Source organism: Vanessa cardui, chromosome 10 (genome assembly GCF_905220365.1).
Source record: "Vanessa cardui chromosome 10, ilVanCard2.1, whole genome shotgun sequence".
Taxonomy (NCBI): domain Eukaryota; kingdom Metazoa; phylum Arthropoda; class Insecta; order Lepidoptera; family Nymphalidae; genus Vanessa; species Vanessa cardui.
In genome coordinates this window covers 3948486-3964056 of record NC_061132.1, presented here as the reverse complement: position 1 = coordinate 3964056, position 15571 = coordinate 3948486, and the positions used below count along the sequence as shown (strand labels likewise).

The 15571-nt window shown below is 42.2% G+C and overlaps 1 protein-coding gene across 1 annotated transcript; it reads left to right on the top strand.

Moving 5' to 3' along the window:
* Positions 1 to 5028: 5028 nt before the first annotated feature.
* Positions 5029 to 14500, top strand: LOC124533073. The gene is made up of 5 exons (XM_047108239.1): positions 5029 to 6798; positions 6987 to 7284; positions 7666 to 7763; positions 13944 to 14108; positions 14432 to 14500. Exons 1-5 carry the CDS (start codon positions 5029 to 5031, stop codon positions 14498 to 14500), a joined length of 2400 nt encoding a protein of 799 aa, XP_046964195.1.
* Positions 14501 to 15571: the final 1071 nt, after the last annotated feature.

Sequence of the window (15571 nt, the reverse complement as noted above, 5' to 3'; positions counted from 1 at the left end):
CGACTGAACACTTAGTGATACGAATTCAACATACAGGCGATTGTTTCATGCCAAGAAACAATGCTTGTATATTTCTATTCAATAAGTAATTTTTTTATCTTGTTGGAAAGCCTTCCTCGCTGGAAAGTTCCAAACCTTCTCCTTAAAAGGAGAGGATGCTCTAGCCCAGCAATGGGAAAATTTCAGGCTGTTAATGTAATAAATGTAATGTAAAACCGCGGTACGCGTTTCCCTAGAACGAACTCTGGTACACCGGATATTTATTAAAAAAACCAGGATCGCTTTCACGTGCTACCGTGGATGTTCAAAACTCAGGGTTAATGTTCGACAGTGTAATTACCACTTAAATCAAGTAAGTAATGTATTAACTATTTACTTTCTTTCACTTCTAATTAGTAAATTTCACTAATACCTAATATCTACGACTTCTTTACATAGTATAAAGCAAAGTCACTTTTTCTGTCCCTATTTCCCTTTGTACGCTTAAATCTTTAAAACTACGCAACTGATTTTGTTGCGGTTTTTTTTAATAGATAGAGTTATTCGAGATGAAGGTTTTTGTATATAATATATAGACAATATAGTTATTTGGTGGTAGGGCTTAGTGCAAGCCCGTCTGGGTAGGTACCACCCACTCATCAGTTATTCTACCGTCAAATAACAGTACTCAGTATTGTTGTGTTCCGGTCTGAAGGGTGAGTGAGCCAGTGTAACTACGATCATAAGGGACATGACATCTTAGTTCCCAAGTTTGGTGGCATATTGACGATGTAAGGAATTGTAATATTTCTTACAGTGTCATTGTCTATGGGTGATGGTGACCACTTACCATTAGGTGGCCCATATGCTCGTCCGCCAAACTTTATACAAAAAAAAAGTAACACTGATAATTTTAAAAGTTTCTAATGTAATGTCGTAAATTTATAATTTTTTTTGTGCTTACATTACATACAAAACCCTAATGGATAGAACAAAATATGCCTTTTGTACCAAAACGATTTGAATTAACGAAACGGCAAAGTTAAAAATTTCTGCGGAATTTTATTATAATAAATAAAAATTTTAACAAAAAGAAAAACCGACTTCAAACAAAACTCTATTTTAAAGCAACTGAATATGCACTCAAAAGAAACAAAAATAATTGCGTATTCAACATATTTTTTAGAGTCCAAACCGACTCCAAATATAGCAATAATTATAACTACATTATATAATCGTAAATCAACTTTTAAGTAGTCTAATATTTTTCATTTCATTTTACTTAGGAGGACTCTAAAAAATATGTTGAATACGCGATTATTTGTATCACTTTTTAGTGCATATTCATTTGTTTTAAAATTGTGTTTTGTTTGAAGTCGGTTTTTATTTTTGTTAAAATTTTTATTAATTTTTTGATTTTACGTGAAGCAGGTGTTGCCTAAATAATTTTTCTTATTATGGCTAGATTAAGCGTTCCGTTTATATGAGTCAGAAACTACTTCGAGGACAATTTCAAAGGAAACTTGCGAATAAGCAAAAAGAGACTTTCGAAAATGCGGATTTAATACGTCACGCGGCGTAAACTACAAGGATCCCTCGAAAGAGCTGTAATCGAACTCAGCAAAAAAACTTTGAAAAAGACCAACTATATTTCGTACATCATATGACATCACATCACATACACAAAATTTGATTAAAGATAGTAAGAAATTCTGCCCCATATCGCACCCTAACTGCGAGCCGTATAGGAGTTCCAACACTACATAGTATAAAACAAAGTCGCTTTCTCTGTCCCTATATCTTTAAATCTACGCAACGGATTTTGATGCGGTTTTTTTTAAAAGATAGTGTGATTCAAGGGGAAGGTTTGTGTATATAATACATGAACAATATAGTAAAGAAACACTGATAATTTTAGAAGTTTGCGATGTGATGTCGTATATAAACAAATTCTGTAGTATATTTAGTATCAGTATTGCACCCGTGCGAAGCCGGGGTGGGTAGCTAGTTGATTATAATATTCGACTATGATAATTACATAAACATAACCACATTACGGAAGGTGACTCAAATATCCAAATAACCTATAAATAAAAGATTCGACCGAGTATCGCTAACGTGCTCCTCAGAATTGTTCCGTTCCCTTCCGTTCCGTTACTTTGTCATGGATCCTGTGCTCAGAACCTTACCAAACTTTCACCAAATTACCCTTGAAGTATATATTTTATAATAAAAAAAGAATTATCAAAATTGGTTAACGTGATTTTCAGTTATTCACCTATTTGTTGCGAATATACATAATGCAAATTTAAGACTTATGTCGTTTTCACATGGATACCATCATCGGAAAAAAAAAATAAAAAAATGGGACCCCACGGGAAGCACTACCTTTCAAACAAAAAAAAAATTATCAAAATCGGTCCACCCAGTGAAAAGTTATGAGGTCACAAACATAAAAAAAAAAAAAAAAAAAAAATACAGACGAATTGATAACCTCCTCCTTTTGGAAGTCGGTTGAAAACGGATACCTTGCCACAAGAAAGATTTATTGACTTTGTGAGTCGGAAACGTGGCGTTATAAGCTTATCCTTACTTTTAGTGCATATGCAATGATTAACGCTGATTTTATCAAAGTGATCAATTTCACTGTGAATATACATGATATTGTAAATATATTGCGACGCAACAGTGAGTATTCCTACTTTGTTAAAAATACCCCGAAGAGAGTCTCTAGCTCCAAGATTATAAATAGACCGGATTGCTCTCTTTTGTAAAATTTGAGTAGAATTTTTAGAAAAACCTTAGACACTAATACATATCTTTTAACGATGTTATAGATTTTTATGAATTAAAAAACAGTAATAAAACAACGTAGAATGTAAAAAAATACATTTTATTTTTTATTTTCTCTGAATAACATTACCTTTCAATAATTATTTAATTTTTTTTAAAACACAAACATTCATCCAAATTTATAATAGCTCTGGTCACATTGTTCAATCCAAACATATGAACATCTTCGTATAGAGTTCAATAATGAAAATTCAAGTCAATGACTGTGTGCATATTTCTTCCGTCGATTTTTTGTAAACTGTATTAGTAACAGGCTGTACGTAGTTACAAAACTAATGGTCTAAAATATATAAAAAATATTGTTAATATATATGTAGAAAATAAATATTTTTAAAACATTTAATGATTAACTTAAAAACATTTTTAATGATTTTTTTTGGAATTCAACATTTGTTATTTTTAATTGATGGAGTGATTCGAGAGGAAGGTTTTTGTATACGTGGACAATATAGTAAAGAAACACTGATCATTTAGACATTCTCCACTATATTTAGTATCAGCATGGCACCCGTGTGGTGTTGGGTCGGGTCGGATCTTTCTTAGAACTACAAACTTCCCATTCGAAATCTTGGAAAGGTTAAATAGATCCAAACCTTTTAAGTTATAAAACATATTTATCTTAATACAGATCATATAAAGATTTAATTACTTGGTGTTGTTTCTTGACTTACATTAGTTAAGTCTATAAAAGCAATGTTAAAAGTACCTTAATAAAAAGTATTCGCTGTACTGTGAACATTCCCAGTGGCGATATACTTGGCTGGTTCAGAAGGAGTTGTTTGAACATCAGGTCCAGTTTCAGAGGGATGGACTTCCCAGCAGGCGTCAAGTTATGTATGAGCTTGGTCAGAACTATTTGTATCTCAGTCACCTGAAAAGAAAATTTCGTTATTATTAAACAAGGCCAAAGACATGAAGAGGCAAGTCGTTCTCAGACGATATAGTTCATTTAATATTACCTCCTCCTGTATTTGGTGCCAAGGTTCGATAAATAGCAAAATTGTAACCAAAAATTTTGCACACCAAATCAACTGAAGAATAATGTTTATTCGTTGATGAGTTTCCCCTGCTACGAAACACAAAAGAGATTATCCAATTTTTCATAATCTACATTAATATTGTGAATGTGAAAGTAACTCTGTCTGTCTGTATGTTCACGACCAAACCGCTGAACCGAATTGGTTGAAATTTGGTATGAAGCAAACTTGGACTCCAAGAAAGGACATTGGCTACTTTTTTGCCTGACACGTGACAACCAATCTAACGCGAACAAAGCCGCTGGCGACAACTATTATTATATTATAAGAAATAAAATCATTTCTTTAATCAAAAATGGATTTATATTTTTTTAATGATCAACGTTAAAGGTGAATCAATAAATACCGTAGTAATAAAATAACATACTGAATAGAATAAAAACGTCAATTAAATTGAAGTTGAACATTAACAGCAGAGTATTCGCTGATAATATTACAAAAAGGACAGCGCTGTGTAACGCGTTCAGTTGCTTGACTAAACCGCAAATAGACACATATCCTTTCGTTAGATCGCTGACACGTTGACACACTGAGCGACTTGTAGACGCTGAAACAGGTTCTGAAACAAAATTTACGCAATAATATAATAGATATTGGACAACATGTATGTGATATTACAAACAACAACAAGAGCCTGTAAATTCCCACTGCTGGGCTAAAGGCCTCCTCTCCCTTAGAGGAGAAAGTTTGGAACATATTCCACCACGCTGTTCCAATGCGGATTGGTGGAATACACATGTGGCAGAATTTCTATGAAATTTGTCACATGTGTAAAAATGTGCACAAGAGTAAAAAAGTTCAATCAATCTTCCTCACAATCTTTCGGGATTGTATTTTGGAAGGAATAAGCTGGTGTTCCTAAAAAGATTCAACGTTTGGACGTCTTCGACGGAGGTTGTGTTGGATACTGCGACTAAATATTACGACTTGAGGAATTTAAACGACATCTGGCTTTGAAACTGGTTTTCGTTATCTCTGACGTCACATCTCGACTATTTGCTTTGTTTATCGGACACTTGTTTTGCTTACGGATTGGTTTTGTTGTTGTGAATTGGTCTTTTTAGATCGTATTTATTGTTTCAGTTTTATGTATTTATATTAATATAAATACATATATTGTTTGTTTGGTTGTTTATTTTTATGTTGTTTGTTCTCGGCGATGGAAGTCGACACCGAATTATCGTCGGATGCCCTAATTCGGCGAAAAAGGCCGTACGAGGGCCTCACTATTTTTAACTCCGATTCCGATACGGAGACGGAGACGAGGATAGCTGCAAAAAGCAAGCCTGCTCTTCGCGGCAAAACCACCAAAGGTCGTGGAAGTGGTCTCGCTCGGGCTAAGGCCGAGCTGAAGGCCAAGGCCAGTGAGGCTAGAGAGGAGGCCTTCGAACGATCGCTTCGTAGTCGAGCGTTTCGAAAGGAACCTCCTCAGGCTGTTTTGGACTCCGAGGAATCTTCTTCCTCAGATGTCCACACCAAGGATCCCACAAAAATGGGCGCCGAGGAACTTCGCGCACAGGCTGGTCGAAGCGCAGCCCTCATTTTGGAGGTGGCACAAAAGTCCTCCAATTTAAAAGGAGGATTTGGCAAAAAGTTGAGGGAGTCGGCGGCTGCACTACAGGCCATTGTAGATGCCTTAGCGTCTCGGACGGAAGCCGAGGAGACTCGAAAGCTCCGCGCTGATAATGGACGCCTGCGCAAAGAGGTGGACAGCCTCAAGGCCGAGGTGAAGGCTCACCGTCGCGATTTTGCGGAGATGCGGTCCAAGGTCGCTGTGGTCAATGAGGCATCCACCAGCTCTGCACTCGATGCTCGGGCGGTGGATAATATAAAAGCCTCAATTATATCGTCGATAGGCGTTATGATCAACGCCCGATTTGCCGAATTGGAGGAACGCCTTCCTCCGGCTAAAATACAGCGCCCACCATTAGCTGCTGATAAGAGGCGGGAATCAGCACAGCAAATTGCTGTGTCCCGAGCGCAGGCAGTCAATTCGGCTCCACCGCTGACTTCTGCACCCCTACCTAAGCGGGTTCCACCAGCTGCCCCACCGGCACCTGTTGCTGGCTGTTCAAGCGCCTCGCTCATGTCGGAGACAATTCCGCCTCAGGTGGTCCAGGAAATGTCCTGGTCCACTGTAGTAAAAAAGGGGAAGAAGGGGAAACAGGCTCACTCTCCGGCTGGAACAAATGCCACGGTGGCGAACACGGTGCTTAAGACACCTCAAGCGGCCAAGCCTAAGCTGACTGCTCCTCGCACAGCTGCAGTAGTGGTTACGCTGCAGCCAGAAGCGGAGCAGAAAGGTGTCACATATGCTCAGATCTTGGAGCGCGCTGAGCAAGGCATTAAACTGCAAGAACTCGGCATCAATGGAGGGTTAAAAGTCCGACGCTCCGCGACGGGAGCCAGGGTGCTGGAGCTGCCGAGATCACAGTCGGACCAGGCCGAAAAACTAGCCGATAAGCTCCGCACAGTGTTGGATGGGGTGGCCAGCGTCGTTCATCCCGTAAAAAAAGTGGACATTAAGGTGATGGGGCTAGATGACTCCGTCACCAAAGATAAGATTATCGCCGCAGTCGCCCGCGAGGGGAATTGTGCCCCTGAAGACCTAAGATGTGGAGAGATTGCACGTGGGCCCGGTTACATGGGTATGGTCCGCGTGACATGTCCAATAGCTGCGGCGAAGAAACTGTCTGACGCCGGTCGTCTCTTGGTTGGGTGGAGCTCGGCCAGGGTATGCGTGCTAGAGCAGCGCCCTTTGCGCTGCTACAAGTGCATGGGCCTTGGCCATACTAGAATATTATGCCCATTCAATGCGGATCGAGGGAACCTTTGCTTCCGGTGCGGCGTTGAAGGTCATAAATCGGCTGAATGCACCGGGAAGCTGCGCTGCGCGGTGTGCGCAGAAGCCGGAAAGCCCTCCGGGCACGTGATGGGGTCGAAAGAATGTAGCCCCCCCATCACGAAAGGTAAGGTGGTCCTAGCTACCCAGACCACCAACAACGTTGGACGGCGCCAGGCCGAGGAGGAAGCTGCAATGTCAACATGAGTGCCGACTTCAGCTTCCTTCAGACTAATCTCAACCACTGCGCCGGGGCTCAGGATCTACTGCTGCAGTCCATGGCGGAGTGGGGGATTGACCTGGCTGTGGCCTGCGAGCCCTATTACGTTCCTCCCTTAACTCATTGGGTAGGGGACGTGGACGGCACTGTGGCGGTCCTCGCGAGGAGTGGAACGGGGCCCCCCCTCTCACTCATCGAGAGGGGCTCGGGCTACGTAGTGGTGGGATGGGGGAAGTACGTCATCGTCGGTACGTACTTCTCCCCTAACCGCAGCCTGGCTGAGTTCGAGACATATCTCGGCTTTGTCAGAGCTGCGGTGGCCAGGCAGTCGCCGAAACCGACACTGGTTCTCGGTGACTTAAACGCGAAGTCGCGTGCCTGGGGCAACCCCGCTACGAATCCGCGAGGGAGGGCCGTTCAAGTGTGGGCCCTGCTCTCCAACCTGTCCCTTCTCAACAGGGGGCAGGTTCATACCTGCGTTCGCCAACAGGGGGGTTCCGTGGTGGACGTATCATTCGCCACCCCTGTGGTGGCTCGCATAGTGCGGAACTGGAGAGTAGAGGAGGAGGCGGAGACTCTATCGGATCACCGCTACATCCGATTCGAGATCTCCACCTTTCGCAGGCCGGCGGAATCCCAGAGGGTGCCGACCACGCTGCCGAGATGGTCTCTCGGCCAGGTCGATCGAGAGCTGGTCAAGGAGGCCGCCATCGTGCAGCGGTGGGGTTCCGCAGGGAGGAGGGAGGGCGCAAACGCAGAGGAACTGGCGGGCCGCATGCGCAGTTCACTCAAGAAGATCTGTGATGCGGCCATGCCTCGGACCCGGCGCAGAGTAAAGCGCCGGCACGTCTATTGGTGGTCGCCCGAAATCGCCGACCTTCGGGCGACGTGCTGCCGGGCGCGGAGGGCCTATGCCCGCTGTCGAAGGCGCAACGGCCTCGACACGGATCTGGAGGGACAGTTGCTAGACATTTATCGCCAGTTGAAAAAAGATCTGCAGCTGGCGATAAGGAAGGCTAAAGAGGAGGCCAGGGAGGAGCTTCTGGCGGGTCTCAATCACGACCCGTGGGGGCGTCCGTACCGCGGTGTGCGCGGGAAGTTCCGCACCCAAGGCGCCCCTCTCACCGAGACGCTGCCGCCGGAACTCCTTCTACGCCTGGTCGGGGAACTCTTTCCCCACCCAGGCGAGCATGTCCCTCCACAGATGGCCCCCAGCTCCGTGACCGAAGACGCAGTGGCTTCACCATTAATCACGGAGCGGGAAATGGAGATGGCCCTCGGTCGCTTGAAGGCCAAGAAGACGGCGCCGGGTCCGGACGGGGTTCCTGGGCGTGTTCTATGCGACGCCCTGGAATACCTAGGTGCAAGGCTTCGGGAGCTGTTCGACGAGTGTCTGTGCAGTGGGCAGTTTCCGAAGCCTTGGAAAGAAGGGAAATTGGTCCTGTTGCCGAAGGAAGGTCGGCCGTTAGATTCCCCTTCGGCATACAGGCCAATCGTGCTGCTGAACGAGACTGGAAAACTCTTCGAGAAGATCCTCGCAGCCCGTCTCGTTCAGCACCTCGAGGAGGTCGGTCCGGGTCTCTCGCAGGCTCAGTACGGGTTCAGGGCAGGCCGGTCGACGGTCGACGCCTTGGACGCCCTGAAGACTCGGACGACGGAAGCGGTGGCCCAGGGGCAAGTCGTCTTGGCGGTTTCGCTCGACGTGGCTAACGCCTTCAACAGTCTCCCCTTTGAGACTATACGGGAGGCACTTCGATATCATGAGGTGCCGTCCTATCTCAGGAGGCTGTTGGAGGCGTACCTCCAGGACAGGGAGATCCTCTGGGCGGGGGTCGATGGGAGGCTCATCCGGCATCGAGTGAGCTGCGGCTTTCCACAGGGGTCGGTTCTCGGCCCAATTCTGTGGAACGTCGGTTTCGACTGGCTCCTGCGGGCTCCCGTCCTTCCCGGGATGGGGGTGTTGTGTTACGCTGACGACACCCTCGTCACGGCGATTGGGCGGGACTTCCGGGAGGCGGCTCGCCTCGCCGAAGTCGGAACGGCTCTCACCGTGGACCGCATGGAAATGCTGGGCTTGAGGGTCTCCATATCCAAAACGGAGGCCCTCCTCTTCCACGGTCCACGGAAAGGACCCCCACGAGGTGCGAGTATCACCGTCCACGGGACGGTGATCAAGGTGCAGGCCCAGATGAAGTATCTGGGCCTGATCCTGGACGGTCGATGGAGTTTCGGGCAGCATTTTATCCATCTCGGCCCGAGGCTCATCAACGCCGCTGCCGCTCTTGGTCGCCTCCTTCCGAATGTGGGGGGGCCGGGGTCACTATGCCGGCGTCTCTATTCCGGCGTAGTGAGGTCGATGGCGCTGTACGGTGCCCCGATCTGGATAGATGCCCTCACCACTAAAAATCGGGCCCTGCTGCGCAAGCCGCAGAGGGTCATAGCGGTGAGAGGCATCAGAGGGTACCGTACGGTGTCGTGGACTGCGGCGACACTTCTCGCGGGCGATCCGCCCTGGGAGCTCCAGGCGGAGGTACTCGCGGAAGTGTACCGGTTCCGGGTCGAGGCGAGGGACCGCGGCGAACCTCCAGGGTCGGCGGAGATCGGGCGGATCAGGGCTCTAGCCCAGCAAGCCCTGATCGTCCGATGGCAGAAAGATCTGGGGTCACCCACGGCGGGCCTAGCGACAGTGGAGGCGATCCGTCCCCACTTGAGTCGCTGGGTCGAGAGGAAGCACGGCACACTGTCGTACAGAATGACGCAGGTACTTACTGGACACGGATGCTTCGGTAAGTACCTGCACGGGATAGCGCGGCGGGAGGAGACACCCTCCTGCCACGAGTGTGGTGCGCCAGTGGATACGGCGTACCACACCCTGTACGAGTGTGCTGCGTGGGGGCCCCAGAGGCACACCCTTGCGGCGACTATGGGCGGAGACCTTTCGCTGCCGAGCATCATCAATGCCATGCTCGGTAGCGAGATGTGCTGGTCGGAGATGCGCTCCTTCTGCGAAAGTGTCATGTCGCAGAAGGAAGCCGCGGAGCGGGAGCGGGAAGAGAGTGCCGCCGCTGACTCGCTCCGCAGAAGACGACCGGGGAGGAGGAAAAGGCGCTACGCGCACCTTCTCCCGCCGCCTCAACAGGCGCCGCAGGGACTAGGGGGGTCCCAGTACCCCGGGAATCACCCCTAGGTGTAAGAGGCCCGCATAGGTGGGCCGACCGTCAGGGCGTCACGGTAGCATGCGTAAGCGATCCCGTGGCGTCCATCGAAAGACGCAGAGGGTACCGCTGGTTTTTTAGTGGGTAAACCCGGCGTACTTGGGCGCACTCGGCGTCCAGGGCTCCGGGGAGTCCCACACACCCCCCCACTTTCCATCACGTGGGGGAAGCGCGTAAAGCGTTTTTCCAGCGAGAAAAAAAAAAAAAAAAAAAAAAAAAAATGGTGTTCCTAAAAAGTTATCGTATTCTTCAGAAAAAAAAAAACAAATATTAATAAAATATTTTTAAAAAAATAACACAGACTTCAAAGTGATCACTAAAAAAGTAATAAAGTAATTTGATTTAAACACATATTATTGAAACCGGCCGATCGTTTGTGAATATTTCTACATTTTGTTTTTCACTCAAAATCGTCCGACTTCAATAATACGTGTTTAAATCAAATCATTTTATTACTGTTTTAGTAATCACTTTGAAGACGGTGCTATTTTTTTTAAAAAATATTTTATTTTACTCTTTTTTAAAGAAATAAAAAGCCCTTATGTAACAAATGGTTTTTGTATATTTTTTTTAAATAGCGCTGAACCTATTTCAATAAAACTTATATCTGGAGCATGATATACCAAACAGTAACATAACAAAAGAAATGTTTAGTGAACCTGTACTTCTCTTCATAAAAGCTACGAAGAGGAGTATAAATCCATATATTAATGATCAAAGAACTATTTCCTAACTCCTAGTAATTGAGGAAGTACACCTTCCATCGTCAGCTCAGCAGTATAATATTATGATTGCCAGAAGCAAATGCCAATATAACTTCAGAAAATATGTAAAACACGGTACTTGTGCCTATAAAATATGAGGATTCCCCACGATTTCTGCAGAATCACATCATCAGAACCTGTTCTAATCAATATGGGACCAACTAGAAGGTCCCTTTCAGACAAAAAAAGAATGTTTATGATCGGTCCACGCGTCTTCGATAAATTGGGGAACATACATAAAAAAAAGATTTCGACGAATTGATAACCTCGCCCTTTTTTGAAGTCGGTTAAAAAGGTGGTACGATTGTTTTGAATAATGTAGATAGTTGAAATGAACAATAAATTGTATTGAAAATGTTAAAGTCAATCAAACGCGCCTGTTTTTATCATTATTAAAATTGTCGCGTCGGAACTACTAGTCTGAATGGTTTTTTCCATAATGGATATTCAAGTCTCTCATACGTTGCCCAAGAAACATAATGCTATGATGTATATAATCATGTACACTCGTCTGCTTTTTGGATTGTATTCGAAAGTCCACAACTGTCTAGCTTTTACTGTTGTGGCCAAGATCTATTGCGTCACTTTTGCAATAATTGCAACATTTTTCTGTAAGGATCGATATTATTATTTAAAGCAGCACGACACACACTTTCCATTTATCATAAAAATTTTAACTTTTAATTTCTCGATCTTTGTATCAGTTCTGACCGACGGCGAGTATTTCTTCGAATACTTAAGAGGGACTGACAAAGTTGATCATTTGGGATTTGTTATAGAAGAACAATTTGACGTACAATTTTCTTGTGTTTTATTCATTTTCATTCTTTTATATCGTATTTCACGTGTAGCCGCATTAATGATTGTGAGATACGATTTATATTATAAAGTGATTGAGGTCAATTTCCTAATATTACTGTCAGTACATCTAAGTCACATGACCCGGATCCTAATGTTTGAAATATTGTGGATTCGTCTAAAATCTCTGAGAAAAAGAATGGAAAGTTTTCCCAGCATATTATGTGGTGACAATATAGAACAAATTTCTGTGGTCACCATAATCTTGAAGGAACATTTGATAATTTATAAAAATATATTAGATAATAACAGAAATATCGGCCACGCAGCGAAATTGTTGGTAAGGATATGACGATAGTTTATCAAATATTAATAGTTATGGAGTCACTTGATATATAACTTGATAATAATTTGTAGGTCATATTTACATGTTACTTGTATCCGTTTTAATATTTGCCAATATATTTGAGTAAAATTTATACTTTCCAGATGTTGTTACACTTGCCGATTTGTTTCATAGTTTTGCTAATTTTCGCAGACTTTGTTAGTAAGGGTATGACAAAATTTCATGTAAGTATTGGCCGTCTCCTGTTATAGTACATTTATACACGACGAGACAAAATCCTCAATTGCTGCTAAAATTATTTATTATATTTATTTTTTCATTTTTATATTTTGGTTCACGTTTTTAGCTATTTAAAACATATTTTATTTACAGCAAACCATTAATATGACAGCTGAATTAGTATTTGATGTCTTTCTGTTTTGTTTTCCCGCTATATTTGGAGAGTTAGCCAGCGCTGAAGCGGAAAAGATAAAAACTATATTGGCCAATCAATCTAGGATATGCAACAGTAAGTTTACTAAGGCGCAGAATATATTTTAACCTTCAAGTTTGTAAATATAAAAAGCAGCGAGGTCTTGAAAAACGATTCACAATAAGATATATATATATATATATATATATGTATGTATATATATATGTATATATATATATATATATGTATATATATATATAACTTTTACCTGAATCCACCGTCAATGTGGAAAAGACAAAGGTTATAAATTCTTTGAAGGTCATGATATTATAAATACACTTTGTTTTTCAGACTATGAACTACGGAATACGATTTTGGATGGAATAAAATTCCTGGAACTTCGTCCAGTGAAGTTCACCGTCTGGCGCCTGTTCGCCGTCAACTCGTCGCTTCCACTGACTATTATCAGCGTCTTTATTACATACACGATTGTAGTATTTCAATTTCATCAAGTGAAAATCCTTTAAAACGTTTCTTCCTTTATCTGTCATCTATTTTAATTTAATCTTGATTATAGTTATAACCCTCTTATGTTTTTCTTTAATAGCAAATAATGACCATTCATTTTCTTGAAAGAAAGCTTTGGAAAAGGCACTTGTCGAAAGACTTCGCTATGCCCAAAGTGGCAGCTACTTTCTTCCCAGCGGATTCAACTGCGTCCCTCCATACGTACGTCAGGTAAAATAGAAAATCACCAGCTATGCGAGCCCATTGTAAACCGTACCGGCTGTCTGGTGGCTAATCAGCTGATTCTTGTCAATGTTCTGCAGAATATGGAAGTTTATAATGGATAACATTATTTTGAGAACAGGGAGCTATGTGAAAAAGAAACAGTATAAGGTGGTCAACTCAGGAGCAGATGTCTGTATCACGGTTGGAGGGATGGTATCGTTTATATTTTCTTTGGTCATCTCGAGTCTGCTAGGACGTTAAAAGATAGCCTAGAAGTTTTACTTACAGCTCTTCTCCTTTCCTTAGTCTCGCCTTTTGGGTCCATTATTTACCATCTGTGTGCATAAATTCGTGTTCCTCAAGGAAGACCAGTACCAGGGTCACGCCAATTTTGTCATTATACTCTGTCTTCGCCTTAGCAATGAAATTTTTTAAAGTCCTTTTTTGAATGCGCTGGTATTTGGTTTGGTAACGTTCCGGCTTTCGGCGAGACGCCGTTTAACAGAAGCGAGCAAACCAAGGCTGGAACTTACCTTGGCTTAAAGCACCACTTTGGTGATAGAGTCAGAAATAAAGTTCGGGTCATCTGGTGAGAAACAAATCGGCCGAATGGATAAGATGCTAAAAAGGACTGTAGCTTACAAAGCGACACCATGAGCGGCCGGCAACCGGCACTGTACTTTGGAAGAGACAGTCACCCGAAAATCTCATTCGCGGATAAATAATCATCGCGGTTTAAACGCAGTTAGATAATGGGTTGGTGCTGCCTTTCAAGGTAAAGGCCGAGCGGTGGTACAAAGGAATGTTCCAATTTGTATCCCTGGTAGGAAAGAAAAGTGGAGTCCACAACGAGGATTATCCAGAACAGCGCAAATCTGACGAGTATGAGCAAAATGTGCAAAAATCTTATGTGATTTTTTCAATTTAAGAAAAACATTAAAATATACCCTCAAGTTTTAAAATTGTGTATCTTTTTGTAGAAGTAAAGCGTTGATGGCGTTCTTCTAATAGTAAACCCTGCAAAAGTAATAAAAATTTCTACTACAAAGAACTGTTACATCGTACTTATTCTTGGTTATAATAATGATTAATAAATAATAATAATATATATTACTTTTTTGTATATAAATAAATATATATAGAAATTAAATAATGTATGTAGTAGTCACCTCTGCCGCGTAGGCCTACACATATTTAAGACCGCCAACGAATCTGTAAACCGGGGGTTTGCAGATGTCCATGAGCGGTGGTAGTCACTTTTCATCAGGCGAGCCTCCTGGCCGTTTGCCAACTTTAGCATAAAAAAAAATATTCCACTATTTACAGTTTGACATTACAAACGAATTTTGGTGAGCAGTTATTCTATAAGAATGTGAAAACTATTTAAGACTAAAACATCAATAAAGTTTTGCTAAAAACATTATATTCAAAATCTATTATTCCATCGCACCCAATCACGCTTTTTTGTAAAAAGTAATTAATAGATACTTCCGATATTTTTGAATTTATTAAAATATTACATTTACTAATTATTGATTACCTATCTATCTATAGCATTCATCCATCGATTAGATTACGTTACTTTTTACACGAAACTACTATTAATTTAAGTAAGTGTAACTTTAAATATTACCTACTTGTATATAAAGTCAAATCATCGACTGAAAGATCGAATCAAATTAAGTTATTGTGTTATGGAAGGGGAACACTGAATAAGCCTTTGACACTACTAGCATTCTTTCCACCATTCCACGCGGTTATTTATGATTCGTACTATCGTATCAGTTAAGGAATTAATTTTAATAAAACAACAAATAAAATCAATGCAAAATAATATAATATAATAAATAAATATAATATAAACCGATGCGATGATGATGGAACTGTAAGTTGGTTGTATAATATCGATAGTTGAAATGAACAATAAATTGTATTGAAGATTTCATGACAATATAAATAAAATTTTAACAAAAAGAAAAACCGACTTCAAACAAAACACTATTTTAAAACAAATGAATATGCACGAAAAAGTAATAAAAATAATTGCGTATTCAACATATTTTTTAGAGTCTTCCTAAGTTAAATGAAATGAAAAATATTAGACTACTTAAAAGTCGATTAACGATTATATCATGTAGTTATAGTTATTGGTATATTTGGAGCCGGTGTCAGCCACGGTGCCCTTGCCCCAACAATCAAAAGAAAAAAGCGATACGAGCCCCTTGATTGATCCAGTATATTATTGTGTAAAAGGTAATTTGTAAAAAACATATTTGTTAAAGTATTCTCGTATTGTTTTTTGATAGATATACTGTAGGGTTTTATTGGCTGACACCGACTCCAAATATAACAATAATTATAACTACATGATGT